The 26,235-nt window shown below is 42.3% G+C and overlaps 1 protein-coding gene across 2 annotated transcripts in view; it reads left to right on the top strand.

Annotated features, from left to right (window-relative positions):
- Nucleotides 1-26,235, top strand: part of sgsm3 (small G protein signaling modulator 3) — a 184,173-nt gene that overhangs the window by 106,269 nt on the left and 51,669 nt on the right. For both annotated transcript variants that reach the window (XM_060849368.1, XM_060849367.1), the window contains 4 exons: nucleotides 6,047-6,172; nucleotides 6,838-6,892; nucleotides 7,659-7,789; nucleotides 18,548-18,703. In XM_060849368.1, the coding sequence (XP_060705351.1) occupies nucleotides 6,047-6,172; nucleotides 6,838-6,892; nucleotides 7,659-7,789; nucleotides 18,548-18,703 (468 nt within the window). The remainder of the gene's footprint in view (nucleotides 1-6,046; nucleotides 6,173-6,837; nucleotides 6,893-7,658; nucleotides 7,790-18,547; nucleotides 18,704-26,235) is intronic.

The following is a 26,235-nucleotide window of genomic DNA, read 5'->3' as shown; positions in this document are numbered from 1 at the left end:
CAGTAGTAATTGATAGTATTTAATAATTATTTACTGTCTTTAGTCAATCATTAATAACTAATTACAGTAGGAAAAACTACAATATTTTTCCGGTCAGTAATATTTAATGAATGACAGCATTTTGTTATTCAGTAATAATTAATGGCAGTAGTCATTCATTCCATAATATTTAATTGATGAAAGTATTTGGTCAGTTAATAATGTCTAGATTGAGACAGATCAAGCCTTTAGCCTTGCTGGTTTATGTAAGGCCTGATATATGGAATTGTTCTGTGTTTTGCTCTGGAGATTTTTGAATTATGTTTGTCATGTAATCCAGGATGGAGGACGGGAAAAATTTCTGGCTGTAAGAGCTGCTCCTTTTTTTGGGCAATTTTAGGTGTTGGAGGGGATTTCCTCAAATTTCAGGAGCAGCAATTACTGTTTTATATGCTGTTGCAGTGTTTTGGAACTTTGGAAAAGAAAAAGTCAAAACAACAGCAGTTTAAAAGGGAGAAGGTCAGACAAAGGAAGCACATGGTGAGGACAGTGCAGGAGAGAGAGAGAGAGAGAGAAAAAAAGTCTGCACAGTTACCACCTTTGTTTGAATTTATTTATCGCTGGACATCGGAGTGCATCTGGGAAAATTAACAAACAGTGAAATTCACAACTAATCTTGGAGGAACTGTTGGGCAAAGTTCACAGCACAGAATCAGATAAGTTAATTGTTGTTTTAAGTCTGTCCAATAGAAAGGCTGCAGTAGTGGGATTCTTTCTTGATTATATGTTTTTGGAGATAAGTCTCTTGATTAAACTTAAAATATAAGCTGTAGCTATTAATTTAACCCAGGGCAGTGTTTGTAGAGGAATAAGACGGTGTTATTTTCTGGGTCTGTAGATTGTGAAGGAGCAAGAATGGCCTTTGCAGTGATATGTACTTCTCGTCAGAGGTGGGAATTTAAAGAGAGTTTAAGGGTTACTGCGGATTATATCTGCCATAAATGCTATTGGATGCAAATCTTATCAGATTGAGTGGATCGGTTGGTGAGACAAATAGAAGCGATGAGGAATTTGCAACAGTATGTGATGGATGGCTGTCGTAGAAAGTGGGGAACGTCTCAGATACAGTCACATAGATGGGTTAACTCCAGGAAGGGTAAGAGAGGTAGGCAGCTAGAGGAGGAGTCTTTTGTGGATATACCCATTTCAAACAGGTATGCTGTTTTGGGAAATGTAGGAAGTGATGGATTCTCAGGGGAACGTAGCACAAACAGCCAAGTTTCTGGTATTGAGACTGGCTCTAATGCAACGAGGAGTATGTCGGCTTCCAAGAGATCAATTGTGTTCGGGGATTCTGTAGTCCGAGGTACAGACAGACATTTCTGTGGCCAGCAGAGAAAAAGCAGAATGTTGTGTTGTTTTCCTGGTGCCAGGATCAAGGATGTCTCAGAGAGGGTGCAGAATGTTCTCATGGGGTAGAGGGGCCAACAGGAGGTCATTGTCCACATTGGAACCAATGATGTTGGAAGGGAAAAGGTTGAGACTCTGAAGGGAAATTACAGAGAGTTAGGTAGAATTTTAAAAAGGAGGTCCTCAAGGGTAGTAATATCTGGATTAGTCCCAGTGCTACGAGCTAGTGAGGGCAGGAATAGGAGGATAGAGCAGATGAATGTATGGCTGAGGAGCTGATGTATGGGAGAAGGATTCACATTTTTGGATCATTGGAATCTCTTGGGGTAGAAGGACGGATTGCACCTAAATTGGAAGGGGACTAATGTACTGGCAGAGAAATTTGCGAGAACTGCTTGGGAGGATTTAAACTAGTAAGGTCGGGGGGTGGGACCCAGGGAGATAGTGAGGAAAGAGATCTATCTGAGACGGATACAGCTGAGAACAGAAGTGAGTCAAACAGGGCAAGACGAATAAATTAAAGTGCATTTATTTCAATGCGAGAGGCCTAACAGGGAAGGCAGATGAACTCAGGGCATGGTTAGGAACATGGGACTGGGATATCATAGCAATTATGGAAACATGGCTCAAGGATGGGCAGGACTGGAAGCTGAATGTTTCAGGATACAAATGCTACAGGAAGGATAGAAAGGGAGGCAAATGAGGAGGGGAAGTGGCATTTTTGATAGCATTACAGCTGTGCCAAGGGAGGATATTCCCGGAAATACATCCAGGAAGTTATTTGGGTGGAACTGAGAAATAAGAAAGGGATGATCACCTTATTGGGATTGTGTTATACACCCCCCAATAGTCAGAGGGAATTTGAGAAACAAACTTGTAAGGAGATCTCAGCAATCTGTAAAAATAACAGGGTGGTTATGGTAGGGGATTTTAACTTTCCAAACATTGACTGGGACTGCCATAGTGTTAAAGGTTTAGGTGGAGAGGAATTTCTTAAGTGTGTACAGGACAATTTTCTGATTCAGTATGTGGATGTACCTACTAGAGAAGGTGCAAAACTTGACCTATTCTTGTGAAATAATGCAGGGCAGGTGACTGAGGTGTCAGTGGGGGAGCACTTTGGGGCCAGTGACCACAATTCTATTCGTTTTAAAATAGTGATGGAAAAGCAATGACCAGATCTAAAAGTTGAAGTTCTAAATTGGAGAAAGGCCAATTTTGACGGTATTAGGCAAGAACTTTCAAAAGCTGATTGGAGGCAGATGTTTGCAGGTAAAGGGACGGCTGGAAAATGGGAAGCCTTCAGCAATGAGATAACAAGAATCCAGAGAAAGTATATTCTTGTCAGGGTGAAAGGGAAGGCTGGTAACTATAGGGAATGCTGGATGACTAAAGAAATTGAGGGTTTGGTTAAGAAAAAGAAAGAAGCATATGTCAGGTACAGACAGGATAGAACGAGTGAATCCTTCGAAGAGTATAAAGGAAGTATGAGTATACGTAAGAGGGAAATCAGGGAGGCAAAACGGGGACATGAGATAGCTTTGGCAAATAGAATTAAGGAGAATCCAAAGGGGTTTTACAAATATATTAAGGACAAAAGGGTAACTAGGGAGAGAATAGGGCTCCTCAAAGATCAGCAAGGCAGCCTTTGTGTGGAGCCACAGAAAATGGGGGAAATACTAAATGAATATTTTGCATCAGTATTTACTGTGGAAAAGGATATGGAAGATATAGACTATAGGGAAATAGATGGTGACATCTTTCAAAATGTCCAGATTACAGAGGAGAAATTGTCTTGAAACGGTTAAAGGTGGATAAATCCCCAGGATCTGATCAGGTGTACCTGAGAACTCTGTGGGAAGCTCGAGAAGTGATTGCTGGACTTCTTGCTGAGATATTTGTATCATCGATAGTCACAGATAAGGTGCCAGAAGGTGGAGGTTGGCAAACGTGGTGCCACTGTTTAAGAAGGGTGGCGAGGACAAGTCAGGGAACTATAGACCAGTGAGCCTGACCTCTGTAGTGGGCAAGCTGTTGGAGAGAATCCTGAGGGACAGGATGTACATATGTCTGGAAAGGCAAGGACAGATTCAGGATAGTCAACATGGCTTTGTGCTTGGGAAATAATGTCTCACAAACTTGATTGAGTTTTTTGATGAAGTAACAAAGAAGATTGATGAGGGCAGAGCAGTAGATGCGATCTATATGGACTTCAGTAAGGCGTTCGACAAGGCTCCCCATGGGAGACTGATTAGCAAGGTTAGATCTCATGGAATACAGGGAGAACTAGTCATTTGGATATAGAACTGGCTCAAAGGTAGAAGACAGAGGGTGGTGGTGGAGGGTTGTTTTTCAGACTGGAGGCCTGTGACCAGTGGAGTGCCACAAGGATCGGTGATGGGCCCTCTACATAAATGATTTGGATGCGAGCAAAGGAGGTATATTTAGTAAGTTTGCAGATGACACCGAAATTGGAGGTGTGGTGGACAGCGAAGAGGGTTACCTCAGATTACAACAGGATCTGGACCAGATGGGCCAATGGGCTGAGAAGTGGCAGATGGAGTTTAATTCAGATAAATGCGAGGTGCTGCATTTCGGGAAAGCAAATCTTAGCAGGACTTATACACTTAATGGTAAGGTCCTAGGGAGTGTTGCTGAATAAAGAGACCTAGGAATGCAGGTTCATAGCTCCTTGAAAGTGGAGTTGCAGGTAGATAGGATAGTGAAGAAGGTGTTTGGTATGCTTTCCTTTATTGGTCAGAGTATTGAGTACAGGAGTTGGGAGGTCATATTGCGGTGTACAGGACATTGGTTAGGCCACTGTTGGAATATTGCGTGCAATTCTGATCTCCTTCCTATCATAAAGACGTTGTGAAACTTGAAAGGGTTCAGAAAAGATTTACAAGGATGTTGCTAGGGTTGGAGGATTTGAGCTACAGGGAGAGGCTGAACAGGCTGGGGCTGTTTTCCCTGGAGCGTCGGAGGCTGAGTGGTGATCTTATAGAGGTTTACAAAATTATGAGGGGCATGGATAGGATAAATAGGCAAAGTCTTTTCCCTGGGGTTGGTGAGTCCAGAACTACAGGGCATAGGTTTAGGGTGAGAGGGGAAAGATATAAAAGAGACGTAAGGGGAAAGATATAAAAGAGACGTAAGGGGAAAGATATAAAAGAGACGTAAGGGGCAACTTTTTCACGCAGAAGGTGGTACATATATGGAATGAGCTGCCAGAGGATGTGGTGGAGGCTGGTACAATTTCAACATTTAAGAGGTATTTGGATGGGTATATGAATAGGAAGGGTTTGGAGGGATATGGGCCGGGTGCTGGCAGGTGGGACTAGATTGGGTTGAGATATCTGGTCGGCATGGACGGGTTAGACCGGCCATGCTGTACATCTCAATGACTCTCTGTAAATGTGAGAGAAGGTGGGAAAAAAAAAGTTATTTCTGTGCTGTCATTGTATGGGGTTGAACCTTGCATCTTTCCAGAAGTGAGTGTTTGGCTTAAATGCATCAAACTGAGAGTAAAGCTTGAGAAAAGAAGAGTCATTGAGCCATGCAACATGGAAGCAGACCCTTAGGTCCAATTTGTCCATGTCAGCAAAGTTTCCCAAACCAAACTATTCCCACCTGTCTGCATTTGGGCCATATCCAATAAACCTTGCCTATTCGTGTACCTGTGGAGAAAGTGAGGACTGCAGATGCTGGAGACTAGAGTTGAAAAATGTGATGCTGGAAAAACCCCGCAGGCCAGGCAGCATCCGAGGAGCAGGAGAATTGACGTTATGGGCATAAGCCCTTCTTCAGGAATGAGGCTGGTGTGCCAGGTGGGCTGAGATAAAAGGTAGGGGGGAGTGGTGCTGGGAATACAATAGGTGGAAGGAGGTGAGGGTGACAGGCTGGAGAGGGGGTGGGGGCGGAGAGTTCGGGAAGAAGATTGCAGGTCAAGAGGGCGGTGCTAACTCTTTAACAAAGGAAAGCACAGCTTTTTACAATGATATTAAGACACAGTGTAGTTACAAATATAGGAGCAGGAATAGGCCATTCAGCCCTCTGAGCCTGCTTTACTGATGCTAGATCATGGCTGATCATTTGCCATATCCCACTGATATCATTAGTAACTAGAAATCTATGAATCTCTATCGCTAATTTAGTTAATGACCGAACTTCTGCAGTCCTCTGAGTTCAACAATTTCAGAGATTCATCACAGTCCTTATTGCAGTCTTGAATGGTTTGTCCCTTACTTTATGGTTTCCCTTGGTCTAAACTGCACACTCAGTGATAAAAGCCTTTCTGCATCAAACACTTCCTGGTGCTTTAAGAATTTTGTAAGCTTCAATGAATCGCCTCTTATTCTTCTAAACCCCAGAGAAGACAGACCCAGTCTCCTCGATCTTTCCTCATACGACAATCCTGCCATCCCAGGATCAGTCTGGAGAACCTTTGCTGCATCCTTTCCATGGCAAAAATAAGAAAGAAATGTCTGGCAAGGATATCAATCCTCCAGCTGCAGTCTGACCAGTGTTCTGTACAATTAAAGCAAAACGTCTTTGTTTCTGCACTTATGAACAAAGACACGCATCTCCCTGTGGAGATCGGGTTATAGCAACCATTTAGTTCGCTACGTAAAATACACTGTGAAATGTTTCTCTGCAGGAGTCGATGAAGCTCGCTGGATCGTTGACAGATGCCATGATTGAGAGCCAGAGGAGGAAGCATCTGGCATATCTGATTGCAGACCAGAACCAGGTCCCACAATCAACCATGCCAAACTATACAAAGGTGTGTACCACTGATGAGGCAGCAATCCGTACAAAGCCATAAAGATTCTGTTAGTACATATGTTATTGGCATGAAGAAAGACAGAATGTAACGCGGTGACGGGGAATGAAGGGCGAGTGGGGCTGACGGGGTGGGTGAAGGGTGAGTGGGGGTGACGGGGGATGAAGGGTGAGCGGGGGATGACGGGGGTGAAGAGTGAGCAGGGGTGGGGGGTGAAAGGTGAGCGGGGGTGATGGGGGGGTGGAGGGTGAGCGGGGTGATGTGGGGGTGAAGGGTGAGTGGGAGTGATTTGGGGAGTGGGAGGGAGCGAGGTGATGGATGAGCAGGGTGACGAGGATTATCTAAATTTCAGCTGAAAATGTGTTGCTGGAAAAGCGCAGCAGGTCAGGCAGCATCCAAGGAGCAGGAGAGTCGACGTTTTGGTCATGAGCCCTTCTTCAGCCCTTATCTAAATTTCAAGCAGGCATGTTGGTTTTTTGACCTGTGCCAAACGTTCTAGTTTGAGATTTCTTCTCCTGGCTTCATCTTTCTGTAAATAACAGGAAAGGTTCTTGTCCCCAGCTTGTCTTTACTGGTCTCAGAGATATAGCCAGGCTGACTTTTGTCATGTCCAAATGTAATGTGAGTAGGCTCTCCATTGAGATCTGTCTTTCTTCTCTGTATAGATTGTTCGACGACAGTCCCAACGCAGGAAGTCTGGACTGGGGGCTCTACTCTTTGGTAAGCTCACTGTCCCTTAATCATCGAAGCATGGTGGGGTGTTATAGTGGGATACAGGTATCGGGCAGGGACAAGTGTATATGGCTGTAATGAGGATGGCAGAGTCTGCCAATGGTAGCAAATCACAGACAATTACATAAAAACAGAAAACAATAGAAATACTTAGCTTTTTATTTCAGACTGATACCCTTTTCATTACTTCTGCTACTGCCTGAGTTGTTAGGAATTCCCAGCATTTGTTGGTTTGATTTCATGTTTCCAGAATTCATGGAATTTGGTTCCACATTCAGGGGATATTGTGGAATAAATGTTGTTATCTCCAATTTTCATTGTTTACTTCATGGTGTGTTCATGAATTGACCATTAATCATTGTTAACTTTTCAAATGTGTTTTTGTAAATTTCTTCCCTTTCTTTCCTCTTCCTGCCTCTTATCTATTTCATGCTAGTCTTCATTCCCTGTAACTGCATCTCTACGTTCTCTTCTGTCATTTTCCCTCCATACCCACCCTTTACACTTTGTACCTTATGCATTGCCATCTCACACGTTCAGGATCCTTGTGTTGTGTGAACAAGCACTTTGCTAACTTCACGAGAAGCCATCTTGATCAGCTGTTAAAATGTGCTGGTGCAGCAAAATGCATTTTGACCAACCTTAATCCTTGCTAATCTCCTAGTTATGTCTGAAACTTTCCACTTCCCTCGCCTGCTCCCACACCTGTTCACTATATTTCTTTAACACTCTTTACCCACTCTCTTACTGACAGGTGACAATGAAGATGCAGAGGCAATGAAGGCAAAAAACATCAAACAGACTGAGTTGGTGGCAGATTTACGGGAAGCCATTCTGCAAGTAGCTCGACATTTCCAATGCCTGGACCCCAAAAATTGCAACATTGTGAGTAAATAACTAAGGGAGAACCTGTGACAACTCTAACTTCCTTGGCATGTGTCTATATCACAAGATGTATACAGGCAACAACAGAAGTGGCTAAACACACTTGTAGCATGTTGTAGGACAATTTTTTAGCATTTGGGAATCTCATCTCCATACCACCGAATGTCCCTATTCAGTGGCTGGGAAGTGAGGATGACAGAGGGAGCAATGGTGGTGAGTTCTGACATCTCAACCAGATCAGAATTTTCAGCTTTTTAAATAAAGGTCATAGTGAGACTAATGGCTTCTCTGAAACAGGGTCATGTACAAGACAATAGATAGCAAGTTTCCTCCTTTAGTCCTCTTTAGCCCTCCCAGTTGTCTTTTTATATTTGGTGGAGTCCATTCTGCTGTCACTGGTGAGCTGTTTGTCTGGGAGGAGAAATATGTGTCCTGCCAATCTCCATCATCTCTCCATCAGGATGTAGAATTGTGAAAATACTCATTTCAAATTTTTTATAGTTTTTTTTTGTTTGAAGTTTCAGATTTTGGAAAAAAATACAATTGGCTTACACTGTCCACATTTAAATACATCCATCATCAAATTCCAGTAATCTGCTCCTTGGGTAAGTGTCTCCTATACTCCTATCTCCAAGATTCAACCTGAACCTGTCCAGGTGGAGACACTGTTCAGTATCCAGGCTTGGGCTGACAAAAAATTAGATTTTTTTAAAAATTAGATTCCCTACAATGTGGAAACAGGCCCTTTGGCCCAACAAATCCACTCCGAAGAGTAACCCACCCAGTCCCATTTCCCTCTGATTAATGTACCTAACACTATGAGCAATTTAGCATGGCCACTTCACCTGGCCTGCACATCTTGTGGACTGTGGGAGAAAACTGAAGCACCGGAGGAAACCCACGCAGACACAGGGAGAATGTGCAAACTCCACACAGACAGTCCCCCAAGGCTGGAATCAAACCTGGGAACCTGGTGCTGTGAGGCAGAAGTGCTAACCACTAAGCCACTGTGCCGCCCCAAAGTGGCAAGTAATGTTTGTACCACCAATTCTCAGGTAATGACCGTCTCCAACCAGAGAAACTCCAACCATCACCCCGTTCATTAGCAATACCACCACTGAATTTCTATTGCTATAAACCATATTCTGCAAGTTTAACTCACAGAAAAGTTATGAACATCAGATTCAGCTTTCGAGAAATCGGTGTGGAAACACCCTGAACCATGATTACAATATGGGTATATCCTGAGTTTTACTTTTGTACATAAGATAAAGGTCAGCATTTATCTAAAATAAAATGATTGAGCTGCTGCAGAGTGACAGATACTATTGAATAAAAGTGCTGTCTCAATTTATAAATAATGCAAACTGTTGAAGATTGTGGGAGTGAGGTTCTGTTGTGTAATTTCTTTGAAAGTGCAAGTCCAGATGAGTATGAAGCAACAAAGATCAGCACTTTCTGAATTCTATAAAAGGACATAATTTGCAAGACCTAGGAGGTAGAACCATGTAGTACAGAAGAGCCCTTTGACCCATCACACCTGCACTGCCAAAAATATGCCACTGCCTACACTAAGCCCATAGCCTTTCATGGCTCATCCAAAGTTGTCTTTAAAGTTTGTGATGTTCCCCACCTCAAATATCCTCTCAAAAAGTGCATTCCAGATCCTCACCACCCTCGCTGTGAAAAAATATTTCCTCAAATCCCCTTTAAACCTCCTGCCTTTCACTTTAAAATTATGGCCCTTTTATTGACCTTGCAACTAAGAGGAACAGCTGCTTTCTATTAACTCTGTCCATGTCACTCATAATGCTAGACATGTCTGTGTTTTCTGCACCAAAGAAAACAATCAAGCCTCTTTTCATAGCTGAAATTCTCCATCTAAAGAAACATCCTAGTGAATTTACTCTGCAATGTATTCACATCCTTCCTATCATGTGGTGACCAGAACTGTGCACAGCACTGCAGCTACACACCTCTGGCATCACTCCTCTTGTTCTAATCTATCTCACAACTGATCTTGTATGTCTCCTTAACTACCCTGTTACCTGTCCTGAAACCTTCAGGGATCTGTTAACAAGCAGCCGAGTTCCCTCTGTTCCTCTGAGCTTCCTGCTGTCTTTTCATTCATTGAGTACCCCCCGTGTCTTGTTTCTTCTTGCAAATCTCACATTTATCAGGGTGGAATTGCATTCTGCCAATTCATTTCGTGTAATTTTCTCCCTCATTGTCCACAGTCGCCTGGGACACAACTCACCCGAAGCTGGCGATTTATCCACTTTTAAATTTGTCAGAACCTCCAATACCTCTTCACTTTTGTTATCAATCTGCTCAAGAATTTCACAGTCCACTTTTTTCAGTTCTGGAGTTGCATCCTTCTTTTATGCAGACAGATGTGAAGAAATCATTTAACATATTTCAAGATGTCCTCCAGCTACAAAAACAGATTGCTCCCTTGGTCCCTAATGGGTTCTGCTCTTTTCCTGGTTAGTCTCTTCCCCTTAATATACTTGTAAAATTTCTGGGAATTCTCCCTAAACTTGCCTGCCAGTGTTTTTTCATGTCCTCACTTCACTCTTCTTCAGATCTCTCTGCACTTCCTACTCTTCTGTCATGTGGAGGTGCCAGTGTTGGTCTGGGGTGGACAAAGTTAAAATCACACAACACCAGCAACCTGATGAAGGAGCAGCACTCTGACAACTTGTACTTCCAAATAAACCTGATAGGCTATCACTTAGTGTTGTGTGATTTTTAACTTCATACTCTTCTAGAGTCTCCATTCTTTTGCTCTCTTTTTACCTGTTATATGTCTCTCTTTTCCTTTTAAAGTCTGGTTGAAGATTTGTAGCTCGGGTGTCCGTTGTTGTGGTTCTGTTCGCCGAGCTGGAAGTTTTTGCTGCAAACGTTTCGTTCCCTGGCTAGGGAACATCATCAGTGCTATTGGAGCCTCCTGTGAAGCGCTGCTTTGATGTTTCTTCCGGTATTTATAGTGGTTTGTTCTTGCCGCTTCCGGGTGTCAGTTTCAGCTGTAGTAGTTTGTATGTGGGGTCCGGGTTGATGTGTCTGTTGATGGATCTTCTTGCCATTTCCGGGTGTCAGTTTCAGCTGTAGTGGTTTGTATATGGGGTCCAAGTCTATGTGTCTGTTAATGGAGTTTGTGGATGAATGCCATGCCACGGCATTCATCCACAAACTCCATTAACAGACACATAGACTTGGACCCCATATACAAACCACTACAGCTGAAACTGACACCCGGAAACGGCAAGAAGATCCATCAACAGACACATCAACCCGGACCCCACATACAAACTACTACAGCTGAAACTGACACCCGGAAGCGGCAAGAACAAACCACTATAAATACCGGAAGAAACATCAAAGCAGCGCTTCACAGGAGGCTCCAATAGCACTGATGATGTTCCCTAGCCAGGGAATGAAACGTTTGCAGCAAAAACTTCCAGCTCGGCAAACAGAACCACAACTCTCTTTTCCTTTTTATCCAGCCATGAATATTCCTGGATATTCATGGCTCTCTCGGGTTATTGCTCTTGTGTTTCACTCTAAAGGGAACATGTTGGGTCTGTACTCCCCTCCACCCAATAACTTCTTGAAATCCCGTGATTCTGCTGTAGATGTACCTTCAAAGGGCTGATAAATGTATACAAGACTGTAATTTGTATTGTTTTGAGAGTCCAATGGAGAAATGACTGTAAATTCGTAGTATTTCAAGAAATGACAATAAAGGGGAAACAAATTGTTACCTTATGAAAAGACAGTGCCCATTGGTTGGCAAGTGGACTCTGGTTGGTAGAGATCTTGTCGTGAGAATGGAGCAGTTAATGATCATTGACTATTAACTGCCAAATTTTTTTTCGGTTTCAAATCAATTGCTGCTGATTGATTGGTCAGAACATTGTTCTGAGACATCAACCAGCAAATATTTGTGACCTATTTTGTTTAGTTCAGACAGATGCAATGCATGTTCATGTTCTTTCTATCTGCAAAGAACTTTGTGAGGATAATAGTATTGATACACGAGGATAATATCAGAAGCTTGATTTATGAAGAAGAACATTAGAAGTTAAAACAAATTAGGCCATTCATTGGAACAGGAGTAAGCATTCAGTCCATTGAGTCTGTCCTGCCATTCAATATGTTCATGGCTGATTAAATACTTTGATGCCTTTTAGCCACTCCATCCCCATATGACACTGGTAATCTGAAACCTATCAGTTTTTACCTTCAACACACTGAAAGATTGAGCTTCCACAGCCCTCTGGTAGAGAATTCCAAAGGTTCAGAATCTTCTCCATTAAAAGATTCTTCTCATAAATGTTTGAAGTTATGCTGCCTGATTTTACAGGGGAAACATCTTACCTGTATCTATCCTGTCTGTCCATTTAAGTATTTTGCAAGTTTCAATTAGATCACCTCTCATTCTTTAAAACTCTAGAGAATACAGGTCCAGTTTACCCAATCTGTCTCAAGAGGACAGTCCCACTATCTTGGGAACAAGTCTGATGGACCTTTAATTGCACTCCCTTTATGATAACAATATTTTGCCTGAGAAAAGGAGACCAAGCCTGCACACCATACTCTCGGCATAGTCTACCCCACATTTAAATTCTCCTGCAATAATGGCTAACATTTCCTTAACCTTCCAAATAGCTTTCTATAACTGCACTTTAACCTTGAGTGACTTATCAGAAAGGACACCAAGGTCCCTTTGTGCATCTAATATTTCCAACCTCTTCGCATTTAAGAAGTACAGTACTCTGTGAATCTGTTTCACCTACCAAAATGGAAAGTCTCAGATTTTTTCACATTGTATATCATCTGCCATGTTCTAGCACATTCATTAAATCTCTACAAATCCTCCTGAAGATACCTTATCTCTTCCTCCCAACACATTCCCACTTAGCTTTATATGCTGGGTCTACTGTTGTTCATCATTTATATAAGTGATTTGAATGAGAATATAGGAGGTATTCTTCGTTATTTAAATATGACACCAAATTGGTGATATAGTGGATAGTAAAGAAGGTTATCTAAGAGTACAACAAACCTTGATTAATTGGGCTAGTGGGCCGAGGAACAGCAGATGGAGTGTCATGCAGATAAATGCGAAGTGTTGCATTTTGGTGAGACAAACCAGGGCACGATTTGCACAGTTAATGTTAGGGCTCTGGGAAGTTTTGCTGAACAAAGAGATCTAGAGGTGCAGGTATATTGTTCCTTGAAAGTGGTGTCACAGGTAGACAGGGTAGTGAAGAAGGTATGTGACACGCTTGCCTTTATCTATCAGAGCACTGAGTACAGGAGTTTGGACATCATGTTATGGCTGTAGAAGAAATTGGTAAGGCCACATTTGGTGTAGTGCATACAGTTCCGGTCACAGTGCTATAGGTAGAATGTTATTAAACTGAAAAGGATGCAAAAATGATTTACAAGGATATTATTGAGACCAGAATGTTTGAGCGATAGAGAGAGGCTGGATAGGCAGGGACATTTTTTTTAACTAAAGCTTAGGAGGCTGAGAAAAGACCTTATAGAGGTATATAAAATCATGAGGGGCATAGATAAGGTGAAAAACCCAGAGTAGAGGTTCCAAAACTAGAATGTATGGGTTTAAGGTGAAACAGGAAAGACTCAAAAGGGATATCACACAAAGGGCCATGCAGATATAGAATGAGCTGCCAGAGGAGGGGGTAGAGGTGAGTACAATTACAACATTTAAAAGATTTTTGGACAGGTACATGGATAGGAAAGGTTTAGAGGGATATGGGCCAAATGCAGGCAAGTGGGATGTATTCAGTTTAGAAAACCTGGTTGGTATACATGAATTGGGTGAAAAGGTCTGCTTCTATATGGCTCTATGTGGAAATATTACTTTCAGTTCTCCCCTCCAAATCATTGTGCATAACTAGGGCCCAGTACTGGTCTTTGCAGTACCTCACTCATCACAGCCTGCCGACGTGAGAATGACCCATGACTTCCTACTCCCTGCTTTCTGTTTGTTAACCAATCGTTATTCTCTGCGAGTACACAACCTCTTATCTCATGTGCTTTAATCTTTCTAGATTTATAAAATGCCTTCTGCAATACCTACGTCTATCAGCTTTTCTTTATTATCAATTTTGTGAGTAATACCTTCCAAATGGTTCAATAAGTTTGTCAAACACGATTTCCCATTCACAGATCCATGTGCTGGCTAAATCCAATCAGATCATTATCAATCCAACATCTATTTATCCCATCCATTAAAATTGATTCTAACATTTTCTCTCACCCTGATGTAAAGCTAGCAAGTGTGTAGCTCCCTGTTTTCTCTCTCACTGTCTTTGTAAATAGTGAGGTGATTCCTTCATAGTTGAGACTCAACGTTAGCTTTGCTCTATTTCCATAGATGCTGTCTGATCTGCTGTGAACTCCATCATGTGGGGTTTTCAGCACAGATTCCAGACAATCAGCACTCCTTTTGTCTTTCAGTCAAAATAGTGTTGATTGTTTGAAATTTGACTTTCTTGGATTTGTCTTGATGAGTGCAAGATGACATGCCTCACTAAGGCAACTCTTTTATCACCAAGAAGCAAGGTACAAAAAGCAACTTTCCCTCCAAACCACTCGCCATCCTAGTTTGGATTCTGCCATTCCTTCATTGTTGCTGAATCAATATTGTGAAATTCCCTCCCTCACGACATTGTGGATCTAGCACATCTATTAAATTTTCAAGAAGGCAGCTCACCAACACCTTCTGGAGTTACAAGTGAGAAGTCAGGAGTAATAATATCAGGAGAAACATTTTTGCCACAGTGTCGCCAAATGGTGCAATAATGGAACAGGGAGTATAAATGGAGTGAAGGGATTATCAGGTTTGTTTCTGGAGAGAAAAGGGATTGATGATTATGAAGATAAGGCAGCTGAAAGCTGCATGGCATGGGCTAGTGCAAATTAGAAGTAAGAGCATGGGGGTTAGACTTAAAGGAATCGGTGGTACTGAAGAATGGAGAGGTTTTTTTTAAATTCACTTGGTAAATAGATGTCGCTGGTTGGGTCAGCATATAATGCCCCATCATGCAAAGGTGTTGGTGAGCTGCCTTCTTGAAACTTTACAGTCCATGTGCTAGACCCACAATGCCGCGAGGGAGGGAATTCCACAATATTGATTCAGCAACAATGAAGGAATGGCAGAATCCAAACTAGGATGGTGAGTGGATTGGAGGAGAACTTGCAGATGGCGGTGGTGTTTCCATGTATCTGCTCCCCTTGTCATTCTAGATTGAATTGGTTGTGGGTTTGACAGCTGCTGTCTGAGAATCTTTGCATATTTCTGCGGTGCATTTTGTAGATACTCAGTAGCAGCAGCGTGTATTATCAGTGGTGGACCAACTATATGTTTGTGGATGTGCTGCCATTCAAGCAGTTGTGTTGCTCTGGATGGGTGTTACTGCAGTTGCATTTCTCCAGGCTTAAGGGGAATGTTCCATCAGATTCCTGAATTGTACCTTATAGGTGGTGGACTGGCTTTGTGGAGTTAGGAGATGAGTTACTTGTTGCAATATTCCTAGGCTTTGACCGGCTATTATAGCCACTGTATTTATATAGTGTGTCCAGTTCATTTTGTGGTCAATGGTAACCCCAGGATATGGGGTATATTGAAGGAGTATGTGGATGGGGGATGTTGAGGGGTTTGGTTAAATGGGGGAATATTGGGGAAAGTGGAGCGAGGTATTGAGGGGGAAGCTGGATATGGATTATTGATTATGGAAAGGTGAATGTATGCCATTGAGGATGAGGTAGAAGACAGGCGATGGGGGAGAATGGGTAGATTGGGTGTTTTGATGGGGAAGGTGCATGTCAGTGTTAAGGGGAAGGTGGATAGGAATTATTGAAGGGGAGAGTAGGTAGGGAAATTGAGAATGGACTTTTCATTTGGGACATGGGCATCGCTGGTTTGGTTAGCACAAATTACCCACCTCTAGTTGTCCTTGAGAAGGTGGTGATGAGCTGCCATCTTGAAACATTGCATTACATGTGCTGGAGGCAGAACCACAATGCCACTAGGAGGGAATTCCAGGATATTGACCCAGCAACAGTGAAGGAATGTCACCATCCAAGTTAAACAATCACACAACACCAGGTTATAGTCTAACACAGTTATTTGGAAGTACAAGATTTCAGACCGCTGTTCCTTCAGGTAGCTAGTGGGGCAGAATCTTCGGATACAGAATTTATAGTAAAAGATGAAAGTGTCAGGCACCTGATGCAATGTAATGAGCAAATCTAGATTGCTGTTAAATTTTTAATCACTTAGAATGGGGTTGCAGGTTTCAATTCATTAATATGTAAATCCCGAAAATTCTTTCAAGTCAGAATCCCAAGATAACTTAAGGTTCCATTTAAAAAAGGTGACATTTCAGCTCAGAGAATGCATTAAAGGTATGAGGTTAGGTATCCCAACATGGAGTCAGACTGGTTCTATTTCCAAAGTAGGAATTGATAAAATGTCACATAGACTGACTGCTTACAGATTGTGTGCTTTTTGAACAAAATAGAATGCATCTGCAAAGACAAGTTCACCCCAAAGACTTTTATGTATGTGTGCATACATATGTCATCCCCCCCCCCCCATCAGACTTACCACGGACCACACTTTACAATCAGACTCATTCTTGGACAGACACATCTCCATTAAGAATGGGCACCTCAGGACTTCACTCTACCACAAACCCACAGATAACCTCGCTGCACTTCTCCAACTTATTTTTGTTACTTTGGAAATAGAAGTAGTCTGACTCAAGACTGGGATACAGACAGACTCTAACCTCACACCTTTAATGCATTGTCTGAGCTGAGATGTCACTTTTTTAATATAAATCCTAAAGTTATCTCAAGAATGTTACTTGAAAGAATTTCTGGGATTGACATGTTAATGAATCAGAATCTGCAACCCCATTGTAAAAAGTGATTAAAGGCTTAACAGCAATCTAGCTTTGAAAAGTCTGGTGCAGCTTCAGGCTTATACCCGAAACGTCGATTCTCCTGCTCCTAGGATACTGCCTGGCCTACTGCGCCTTTCCAGCACCACACTTTTCAACTCTGGTCTCCAGCATCTGCAGTCCTCACTTTCTCCTAGCAATCTAGGTTTGTTCAATACGTCAGTTGTATGGGTACTTTGATCTCTTAAATATATATATATGATTCTGCCCCACTAGCTACCTGACAAAGGAACAGCGCTCCGAAAGCTTGAACTTCCAAATAAACCTGTTGGACTATAACTTTTTGTTGTGTGATTTTTAACTTTGTCCACTCCAGTCCAACACTGACACCTCCACATTATGGCTGCCATCCAAGTAAGGATGGTGAGTGGCTTGGAGGGGAACTTGCAGATGGTAGTGTTTCTGTGTATCTGCTACCCTTGTTGTTCTAGATTGAATGGTAATGGGTTTGGAAGGTGCTGTCCACAAATCTTTGACAAATAAGAGCACTGCATTTTTGTAGATTGTACACATCGCTGTTACTCAGCATTGGTTGTTGACCGACTAAATGTTTGTGAATGTGGTACCAATGAAATGGGGTGTATTGAGGGGAAGGGTGAAGGTGGTATATTGACAGGAAGGTCAATAGCAAGTCTAAAGTGGAGTGTTGATGGTGAAGTAGTTGAGGGTACATGGACTGGAATTGAGAGAGATTGTCAGAAGAATTATCAATGTATTGGGCAGTTGGAGCAAAGCAATGAGGTAAAGTGGAAGGGGTATCATCAGTTCTACAAAGGAGAATTTGTTTCTGCTGGTGACCCTCTCCTCCAAGAATTTTTGTTTAATAATCTCTAGATTGGGAAATACTTGCAAGTTACTAATATGCTGCTAGTGAGGATGGTAGAGACAGAAATCCTATAACAACTAAGTAGTTTTTGGATGTGCACTTGTGATGTTTCAGCATCAAAGTCTAGAACAATAAAAAAATGATACATGAGAGAAGGGGGCCATTTGGGCCATCTCGTCCATGCTGACCCAAAGACATGCAGATGCCCTTGCTAATCCCAGCTTCCTACATATCGCTCATAGTCCTGCAGCTTATGGCACTTAAAGCGCAGATGCAGGTACTTTTTGAAAGAGTTTAGAGTCTCTGCCTCCACCACCAACTCAGACCACTAATTCCAGACACCCACCATCTTCTGCGTAAAAACCTTTTTCCTCACGTTCTCTCTAATCCTTCTGCTTGAAGCTATGAACCCTGGTTTTTAAACTCCTTGCCAAGGGAAAAAGATTCCTCCTAGCTACTCTATCACTACCCCTCACAATTTTGTATTCCTCAATTATGTCACGCCTCAGCCTGCATCTTTCCTGTAATGTGGTGACCAGAACTGCAAGCAATATAGTTGTCTTCTGCAGTTTAATTTTTATATCCTTACTTTTGTGTTCTATACCTGTGACAGTGAAGGAGAGCATTTATATGCCACCTTTACAACTTTATCTGCTTATGAGTTATGAGCCAAATGCTGGAAAATGGGATTAGAATAGGTAGGTGATTGTTTTTGATGGGTGTGGACGTGAAGGACCAGAAGGCCTTTTGCCATGCTGTAGGTCTCTATGATGGTGTGCTTATTACTAAGCTCCAGATGAAAAAAAACCTTCATCTTGAGCTGTAGCAGGTTTAGGTCATGTCCTAAATACTTCCTGTGTTGAGACTCTTTTGTCACCTTGCCTGACTATAGTGTTTGAGATGTAACAACTGAAATGTCTCCCTTAATAGGAGCTGACCCCAGACTACTCCATGGAGAGCCACCAGAAAGACCATGAAAATTATGTTGCTGTATCCCGGAACCGAAGACGTCGAGCCAAGGCACTGTTAGATTTTGAACGTCACGACGATGATGAACTGGGGTTCCGAAAAAACGACATCATCACGGTAGGTGTGAGTTACTGCAGGTCTGACAGGCAATGCACTTTTGGACAAGACAGCACCCTTCCTTGGGGGATGTATGCACAAACCACATACTTAGCGGAGCTTGCCGTAAAGCCTGAGCACTAATCTTGTGGATCATATGTTTTTCCTATATGGCTAGGATGGCATGAAGAAGATAAGTTGGGGCTTTTGTGGAGCATGCATGGAGATGAATTTATCAAAGGGCTGTTGTGCTGAACTTCCCTGGGTTAATGCCAATTATAGTATATGTTGTACTCAGAGAAATTACAGGGCACTGAATCCCTCCCATTGGGCTGTACAGAGACAACAACAACTTGAATAATATAAAGCCTTTAGTGAAGAAATTCATCAGAATGCCTGAGATGTGAGAGCTATTGAACAAAATTTGACACGTTTGTCAAGTGGTTGCAGTTTTAATGGTTGAGTATTTAGGGGATAGTGACCATAGTTCTAATTTCCAAAGTCATTATCAAAAGGAATAAGGGTAGTGCAGAAGTTAAGTGTATATATTGGGGAAGGCCAATCTTAATGTTATGAGACAGGATGAGCAATAATTGACTGGGAACCGCTTCTTGCAGGTACTTGGAAAGTAGGGATCTTTTAAAAAGAGTATAGTGAGATTTCAGGGCCAGTGTTATTCTCTAAGAGTGAAGGGACGGCGTATTGAAAGTTTGATAAAGAATAAAAAGGAAGCATATTTTAGGTAAAGATCATTAAAAACAGGGGAGGCACTTCAAAAGCATAGAAAGGATAAGGGGATACTTTAAAAAAAAAATTAGGAGGGCAAAAGGGCTTTGAACTATCTTTGGCAAATAGAATTGAGGAAAACTCCAAAGCATGTTGTAAGTATATTAAGAGTAAGAGAATTATCAAGGAAAGAATGGGGCTATTAGATGCCAAGGGGACAATCTGTGCATGAGGACGTGGGTGACATCTTTAATGAGTATTTCTCTTTTGGATTCACAAAGAAGAAAAACATGTAGCCAGGGATTTTAGTTGGGATGGTGACAACCTAAAGCATGTTGAGATGAATAAGGAGAAGGAATTAGATGTTTTAGTGGACATCAATGTGCACAAGTCCCCAGGCCCTGATGAGATGTATCCCAGGCTGATCTAGGAGGCAAGGAAGGAGGCTGCCAGGGCCCTAGCAAAGATATTTAATGTTTTGTTGGCCACAAGTTAAGTGCCAAGGTGACTGGAGGGTAGAGAATGTGGTTCCTTTGTTCAAGATGGGCAGCAGGGATAGGTTCAGTAATTACACACCAGTTAGTATGACATCAGTCGCAGGGAAATGATTCAAAATAATCAATCCTGTAGAGGCAGAGATTGAGCAGGGTAATCATAGATTTGTTCGAGGGAAATCCTGTCTAACTAATTTACTTGCGTTTTTTTCGAAATATAACAAAATATATTGATGAGGGTGGTGTAGTTGATTTGGTTTACATAGATTTCAGTAAGGCCTTTGACAAGGTTCCACATGGAAAGCTAGAAAAAAGGAAAGAGCCCTTGGGATCTAGGACAAGGTGGCAAAATTGGCTGAAGGTAATGGTGGAGGGTTGTTTTCTGATTGGAAGCTTGTGACCAGAAGTATACCACAGGGATCAGTGCTAGTATGCTTGCTGCCTTTTTTGTATGTTAATGTCCTGGATGTAAATGTAGAAAGTACAGTTAGTAAGTTTGTGGATGACATGAAAATTTGAGGTATTGTTGATGGTGAGGAGGATGGTCTCAAACTACAGTTTAATGTTGATCAGCTAGTAAATTGGGCAGGGTAATGGCAGATGGAATTTATTCCTGTTATGTTTGAGGTGATGCATTTTGGGAGGTCTAATAAGGAAAGGATATATACAATGAATGGTAGATCTTTAAGGAGTATTGGGGAACAACAGGACCCTGGTGTACAAGCCCATAGATCCCTGATGGTGTCAGCACAGGTAGACAGCAGGGAGAATGGATAATGCTGGCCTTCATTAGCCAAGGAAGTCTTATCATAAATCCAACTTTATAGAACATGGGTTAGGCCACAGATGAAATACTGGTTGTCACACTTTCGGAGTGATGTGAGTGCGTAGGAGGAGATTCACAAAAATGTTGCCTGGGTTGAAAAGCCTCTATTATGAGGAGAGACTGGATAGGCTTGTTTCCTTTGGAACAGAGAGGCTGAAGGGGGTTCTGATTGAAGCATGCAACATTGAGAGACATAGACAAGGAAGATCATGAGAATCTTTCCCCCATTGCAGATGTGTCTAAGACCACAAGGCACAAGTTTAAGGTGAAGAGTAAGTGGTTTAGAGATGATCTGAGGACGTGTTTTTTTTTTAACCCAGTGATACCCACGTCCTGTGAATGAATAAAAAAAATCTCATCTGACCGGCCCATCTATACTATCCTGTACTAACAAGATGGCGTAGGGAAATCATTCAAAATAATCAATCCTGTAGAGGATTTCCAGGCAAATACCATTGGGGCAGATGAAAAGCAATGAGTAATTCTGAATGTTTGTAGACCCGCAGCTTTTTCAATTATGAGGCACCAGACACTCAAACCTTTCATAAGTTGACCGATTTAGTTAAGGAATAATACGACCCCAAGTCACCTCCTAATTCTGAGATGCTATCAGTTTTACTCGGCAATCAGAGAACCCATGTTGGGATTTTTGACTAGATTAAGATGACTGGCAGAGGCATGTGTCTTTGGTTTGATCCTTAATGAGATGCTGAGAGATCATTAAGGCTGTGGGATTAATAATGTAACCATGCAAAAGCTAGCTAGAGTCCAGCTGGACTTCAAACAGAGTGCTACAACAGGTTTTATCAGTGGAAGGTGCAGCAAGTGGAGCATTTGAGTTGCCGTGTATTCCAATGGGAAGTGAATACTTTCACCAGTCTGACCGAGTTGGGGATCACCAATTGAATGAAGGGATATTAGGTCAGCCCACAGTAAAACCCCAAAATGAAGCCAAGCCTCAGCCAAACAATTAAAATTTTCTTCAGGATCTGGACCAGCAAGCCATTGTGCTGCCAGTATATGGACTCAACACGGCAAAAGAGTCCCACTAGACCTAAATGGAATAAGAGAACTCCCAGGCCATATCCAGGAGAGTGCACACCCTGGTAAGTCCATTTACATCTGATGTGGAACAGCTAAATTGTTTAGCAATATCCAAATCAGAACCAATCAAAATAAATGTCTGGTTCAGTGGTCACCTGGTTGTAATGGAGGTCAATACCAGCACGGCAGTTTGTGATTGCAGAACCAGACTTTAACAAAATTCGCTCTGGACTCCAAGCCTTAAGTTTGTACAAGACCTCATCTTGACTGAGAACCAGGGAACTTTTACAGATTAAGGGGACAACTTTGGTTCTGGTCTCTTATGAGAAACAGCTGGTTCATTTACTACTGATTGTATCAATAGGTTGGGGCCCAAACTTGATGGGGAAAAGTTGGTGGAGAAAGATTCACCGAGATTGGCTCAACATTTTCTGATTAGAAAGCGGTTATTTAAGTGAAGTCCTAATTAAATATCCAGAAGTTTTTCTGGAAGGTCTAGGGCCAAGGCCTCCTTCCATGTTGACCAGGAAGCAAGTCCACAATTTTACAAAGCCTGCCCAGTTTCATTTGCCTTTTGGGCAGAAATTAGAAGGCTGAAAAGAGAAGGAATCAGAAAAGCAGAATGTGCAGCACCAGTCATATCGCTGTGAAACCTGATGAGTTGGTTCGCCTTTCTGGGGATTTTAAACAAATGGTAAACTGCTTTTTGCAACTGGATAAATACCCAATCCCTTGCATGGAGGATTTATACACCATGCCAACAGTGTGGGAGGGGGGGCGGGGAGCAGCTGTCCTTTACAAAAAAAAAAGCTGAACATCAACCATATGTTCTTGCAATTATGGTTAGATGAGGATTCCCAGCGGTCTGCTACAGTTAATACCAAAAAGCCTTATACCAATATATGAGGCTGCCGTTTGGAGTATTATCAGGCTGTGCAATTTTTCACCAGATCATGGAGACCATTTTATAATGTCTACCCCCACTAAGTTGCCGTTTATCTAGATGACATGCTAATAACAGAAGACCAACAAGGAGCCCTTAGTGAACTTGGACATGGTCCTTAGACATTTCTCCCAGACAGGTATATGCTTTAAAAGGGCAAAGTGTGAGTTCCAGGCACCAAGTGACCTACTTGAGCTACAAGAGTCAACAAGATCAGGTTACGAGCATTGGAAAGTAAAGTGAGGGTAAGTAAAGATGCCCCAGCTCCCACATCTGTACTGGAGCTTAGGTCTTTCTGTGTGTTGGTGAATTATTATGGAAAATTCTTATGTAACTGTTCTCCATCCTGGCACTTTTATATAAGATTAGATTAGATTCAATTCCCTACAGTGCGGAAACAGGCAATTTGGCCCAATATGTCCACACTGACCCTCCGAAGAGTAACCCACCCAGACCCATTTCCCTCTGACTAATGAACCTAACACTATGGGCAATTTAGTATGGCCAATTCACTCTGATCTGCATATCTTTGTGACAGTGGGAGGAAACTGGAACACCCAGAGGAAACCCATGCAGACACAGGGAGAATGTGCAAACTCCACACAGACAGTTGCCCGAGGCTCAACTTCAAGTGCTGAATGAAATTTTTTTTTAAAAAGGCCTCCACTCCAAATTCATACCGCCTGCTGAGTGAAAAAGTATATTTTTCTGAAATCCCCTCTGAATCTCCTGCCCCTTACCCGAAAACAATGCTGTCTTATGATTGGCCTCTTAACCAAGGGGAACAGCTGCTTTCTATTCGCCCTGTCCATACCCGTCATAACATTGAACACCTCAATCATATCCTGCCCTCTGCCTACTCTGCTATAAAGAAAGCAATCCAAGCTTATCCAGTCTCTCCTCCTAGCTCACTTTTTCCATCCCAGACAATATCCTGGCCGACCTTCTCTATATCCCCTCTGCACACAGTACTCTTGCTTATACTCTATGCCACAACTGATGAAAGCAAGTTACCTCCATATGCTACTTTAACTATCCTATTCTATCCTAACTCCCCTCATATAATTACTTGATTAACTCTTCAAAAAAGGGTCAGCCTCTGAACTGTCTATATACTTGCTGCTGTATTTACGACTGACTCTTTAGGGGCCTATGGTACACTTCTCGTAAAGTGGCTGCCCTCTTAACATTCAAGATAAGGGAGTATTTAATGGAAGGCAGAAAACTGCTCTGTTCCTCTAAGCTACCCAATCTTGTGGTAATTATTCACAGATCCCCGAGTTGGCCGAGCATTTGAATAGATAATTCACTCACTTATCATACACCTCACATTCTAATCTATGTCATTTACAAATATCACAAACAGTAAAGGACCTGGCACCGATCCCTGTGGTACTCAACTGCAAAGGTGACTCCAATCACTGCCCTCTACCATCACCTCTGTCCCCTGTCACTAAGCTATTTTGAGTTCAGTTTGCCAAATTCTTGTTGATACCCTGAGCTTTTACCTTCTTTATCAGTTTCCTACATAGGACTTTGTTAAAGGCCTTGCTGAAAACTATAAGCTACATCAACTGCCCTATCCTCATCTACACACTTGGTCTCCTTCTCTCAAACGTCCATGAACCTTGTTAGGCATGATCTTCCTCTGACAAAGTCATGTTGACTCTTTTTATATTCAGTTATGGGATGTGGGCATCACTGGCATTTATTCCGTGTCCATAGCTGCTCTTGAGAAGGTGGTGGTGAGCTGCCTTCTTGAACCACTGCAGTCAGTGTGATGTAGATTCACCCACTTGTCTTATGAAGGAATTCCTGGTTTTTCACCCAGTGACAGTAAAGGAAAAACAAGTCAGGATGGTGAGTGGCTTGGGTGGGATCTTCCAAGTGGTGGTGTTCACACGTATCTGCTGCCCTGTCCTTCTAGATGGAAGTGGTTGTGGGTCTGAAAGATGCTGTGTAAGAATTTTTGCATTGCATCTTGTAGATGGAGGTTGAGTCCTCCCTTCTACCCATCCCAGCTGCCTATCAGATTCATTTCCCCCATTGACCAACCAGGTCGTACCCTCTACCTGTCTTCACCTATCCCCACTTCACCACCCTGCCCCACCATCCCCTTTATCTGCAGCTCCCCCTACACCCACCCCCAGTCCTAAAGAAGGGTTTCACCTGAAATGTCAACTTTATTTCTTGATGCTGCTTGGCTTGGTGTGTTCTTCCAGCGTCCTGTCAGTCTACTTTGTGCTGGATGGTGTCAAGCTTCTTGAATGTTGTTGGAGCTGTCCAGGCAAGTAGGGAATATTCCATCACTCTTCTGACTTGTATCTTATAGATGATTTGGGGAGTCAGGATGTGAGTTACTTGCTGCAATATGTAGCCAATGCGTTTACAATTAGATTTTATTGACACGTGTTTATGTACTGAGTCAAGTTGAGTTTGTGGTCACTGGTAGCTCCAGGATGTTGATAGTGGAGCATTCGGTGATGGTAACTCCATTGACCGTCAAGGGCAGTAGTTTGGTTGTCTTTTATTGGTGATGGCCATTGCCAGACATTTGAGTGGTGTAAATGTTACTTGCCACTTGTTGGCCCAAGCCTGGATACTGTCCCAATCTTGTTGCATTTGAACATGGACTGCTTCTGTATTGGAGGATTTGTGAATCATGTTGAACATTGTGCAATCATCGACAAACATTCCCAGTTCTGACCTTGGGATAGGGAACATATCATTGGTGAAGCAGCTCAAGATGATTGAGCTTAGTACACTACCTTGAGTAACTCCTGCAGAGGTGTCCTGGAGCTAAAGATAACTGACCTCCAACAACCACATGTGCAAGGTATGACTCCAACCATTGGAGAGTGTGTCCCCAGTACCCCATTGATTCTAGTTTTGCTAGGGCTTTGTGATGCCATACTTGGTTGAATGCAGCCTTGATGTCAAGGATTGACACTCTCACCATTTCTGGAATTCATCTGTTTTGTCTATGTTTGAACCAAGGCTGTAATGAGGTCTTGATCCCTGATCAATCCTTGCCTGTCTAAGTAGAGATTAATTGTCTGCTTTCGAATTTTCTCCAATAGTTTTCCTTTCACTGATGTTAAACTCACTGGTCTGTAGTTCCCTGGCTAGCACTACACCCTTTTGTAGCATTGAACCATATTCATTGTCCTCCAATCCTTTGGTACCTCCCCTATGACCAGAGAGAAATTAAACATTTGGTCAGGGTCCATGTAATTTCCTCTGTTGTCTCCCACAGCAACCTAGGATACAATTCAACTAGACCTGAGAGTCTGTCAAAACCTCAAATACTGCCTCACTACTTGTATCAATTTGCTCAAGGACTTCACAATTATCGTACAGTTATCCTTGCTGTTACCAATAATACTAAACTACTGCTATTAATAAATTTTAATAAAACTGAAATCCTACTTAACCTACTACTACTTTTGGTAATTCACCTTTAGATGAAAACTCAAGGTGAAAAGAACTGCTCTCAGACTATTTGCTTGTTATTTCCTGT

This window comes from Hemiscyllium ocellatum, chromosome 33 (assembly GCF_020745735.1).
Source record: "Hemiscyllium ocellatum isolate sHemOce1 chromosome 33, sHemOce1.pat.X.cur, whole genome shotgun sequence".
NCBI classification, from domain to species: domain Eukaryota; kingdom Metazoa; phylum Chordata; class Chondrichthyes; order Orectolobiformes; family Hemiscylliidae; genus Hemiscyllium; species Hemiscyllium ocellatum.
This window is presented reverse-complemented; position numbering and strand designations above follow the sequence as displayed.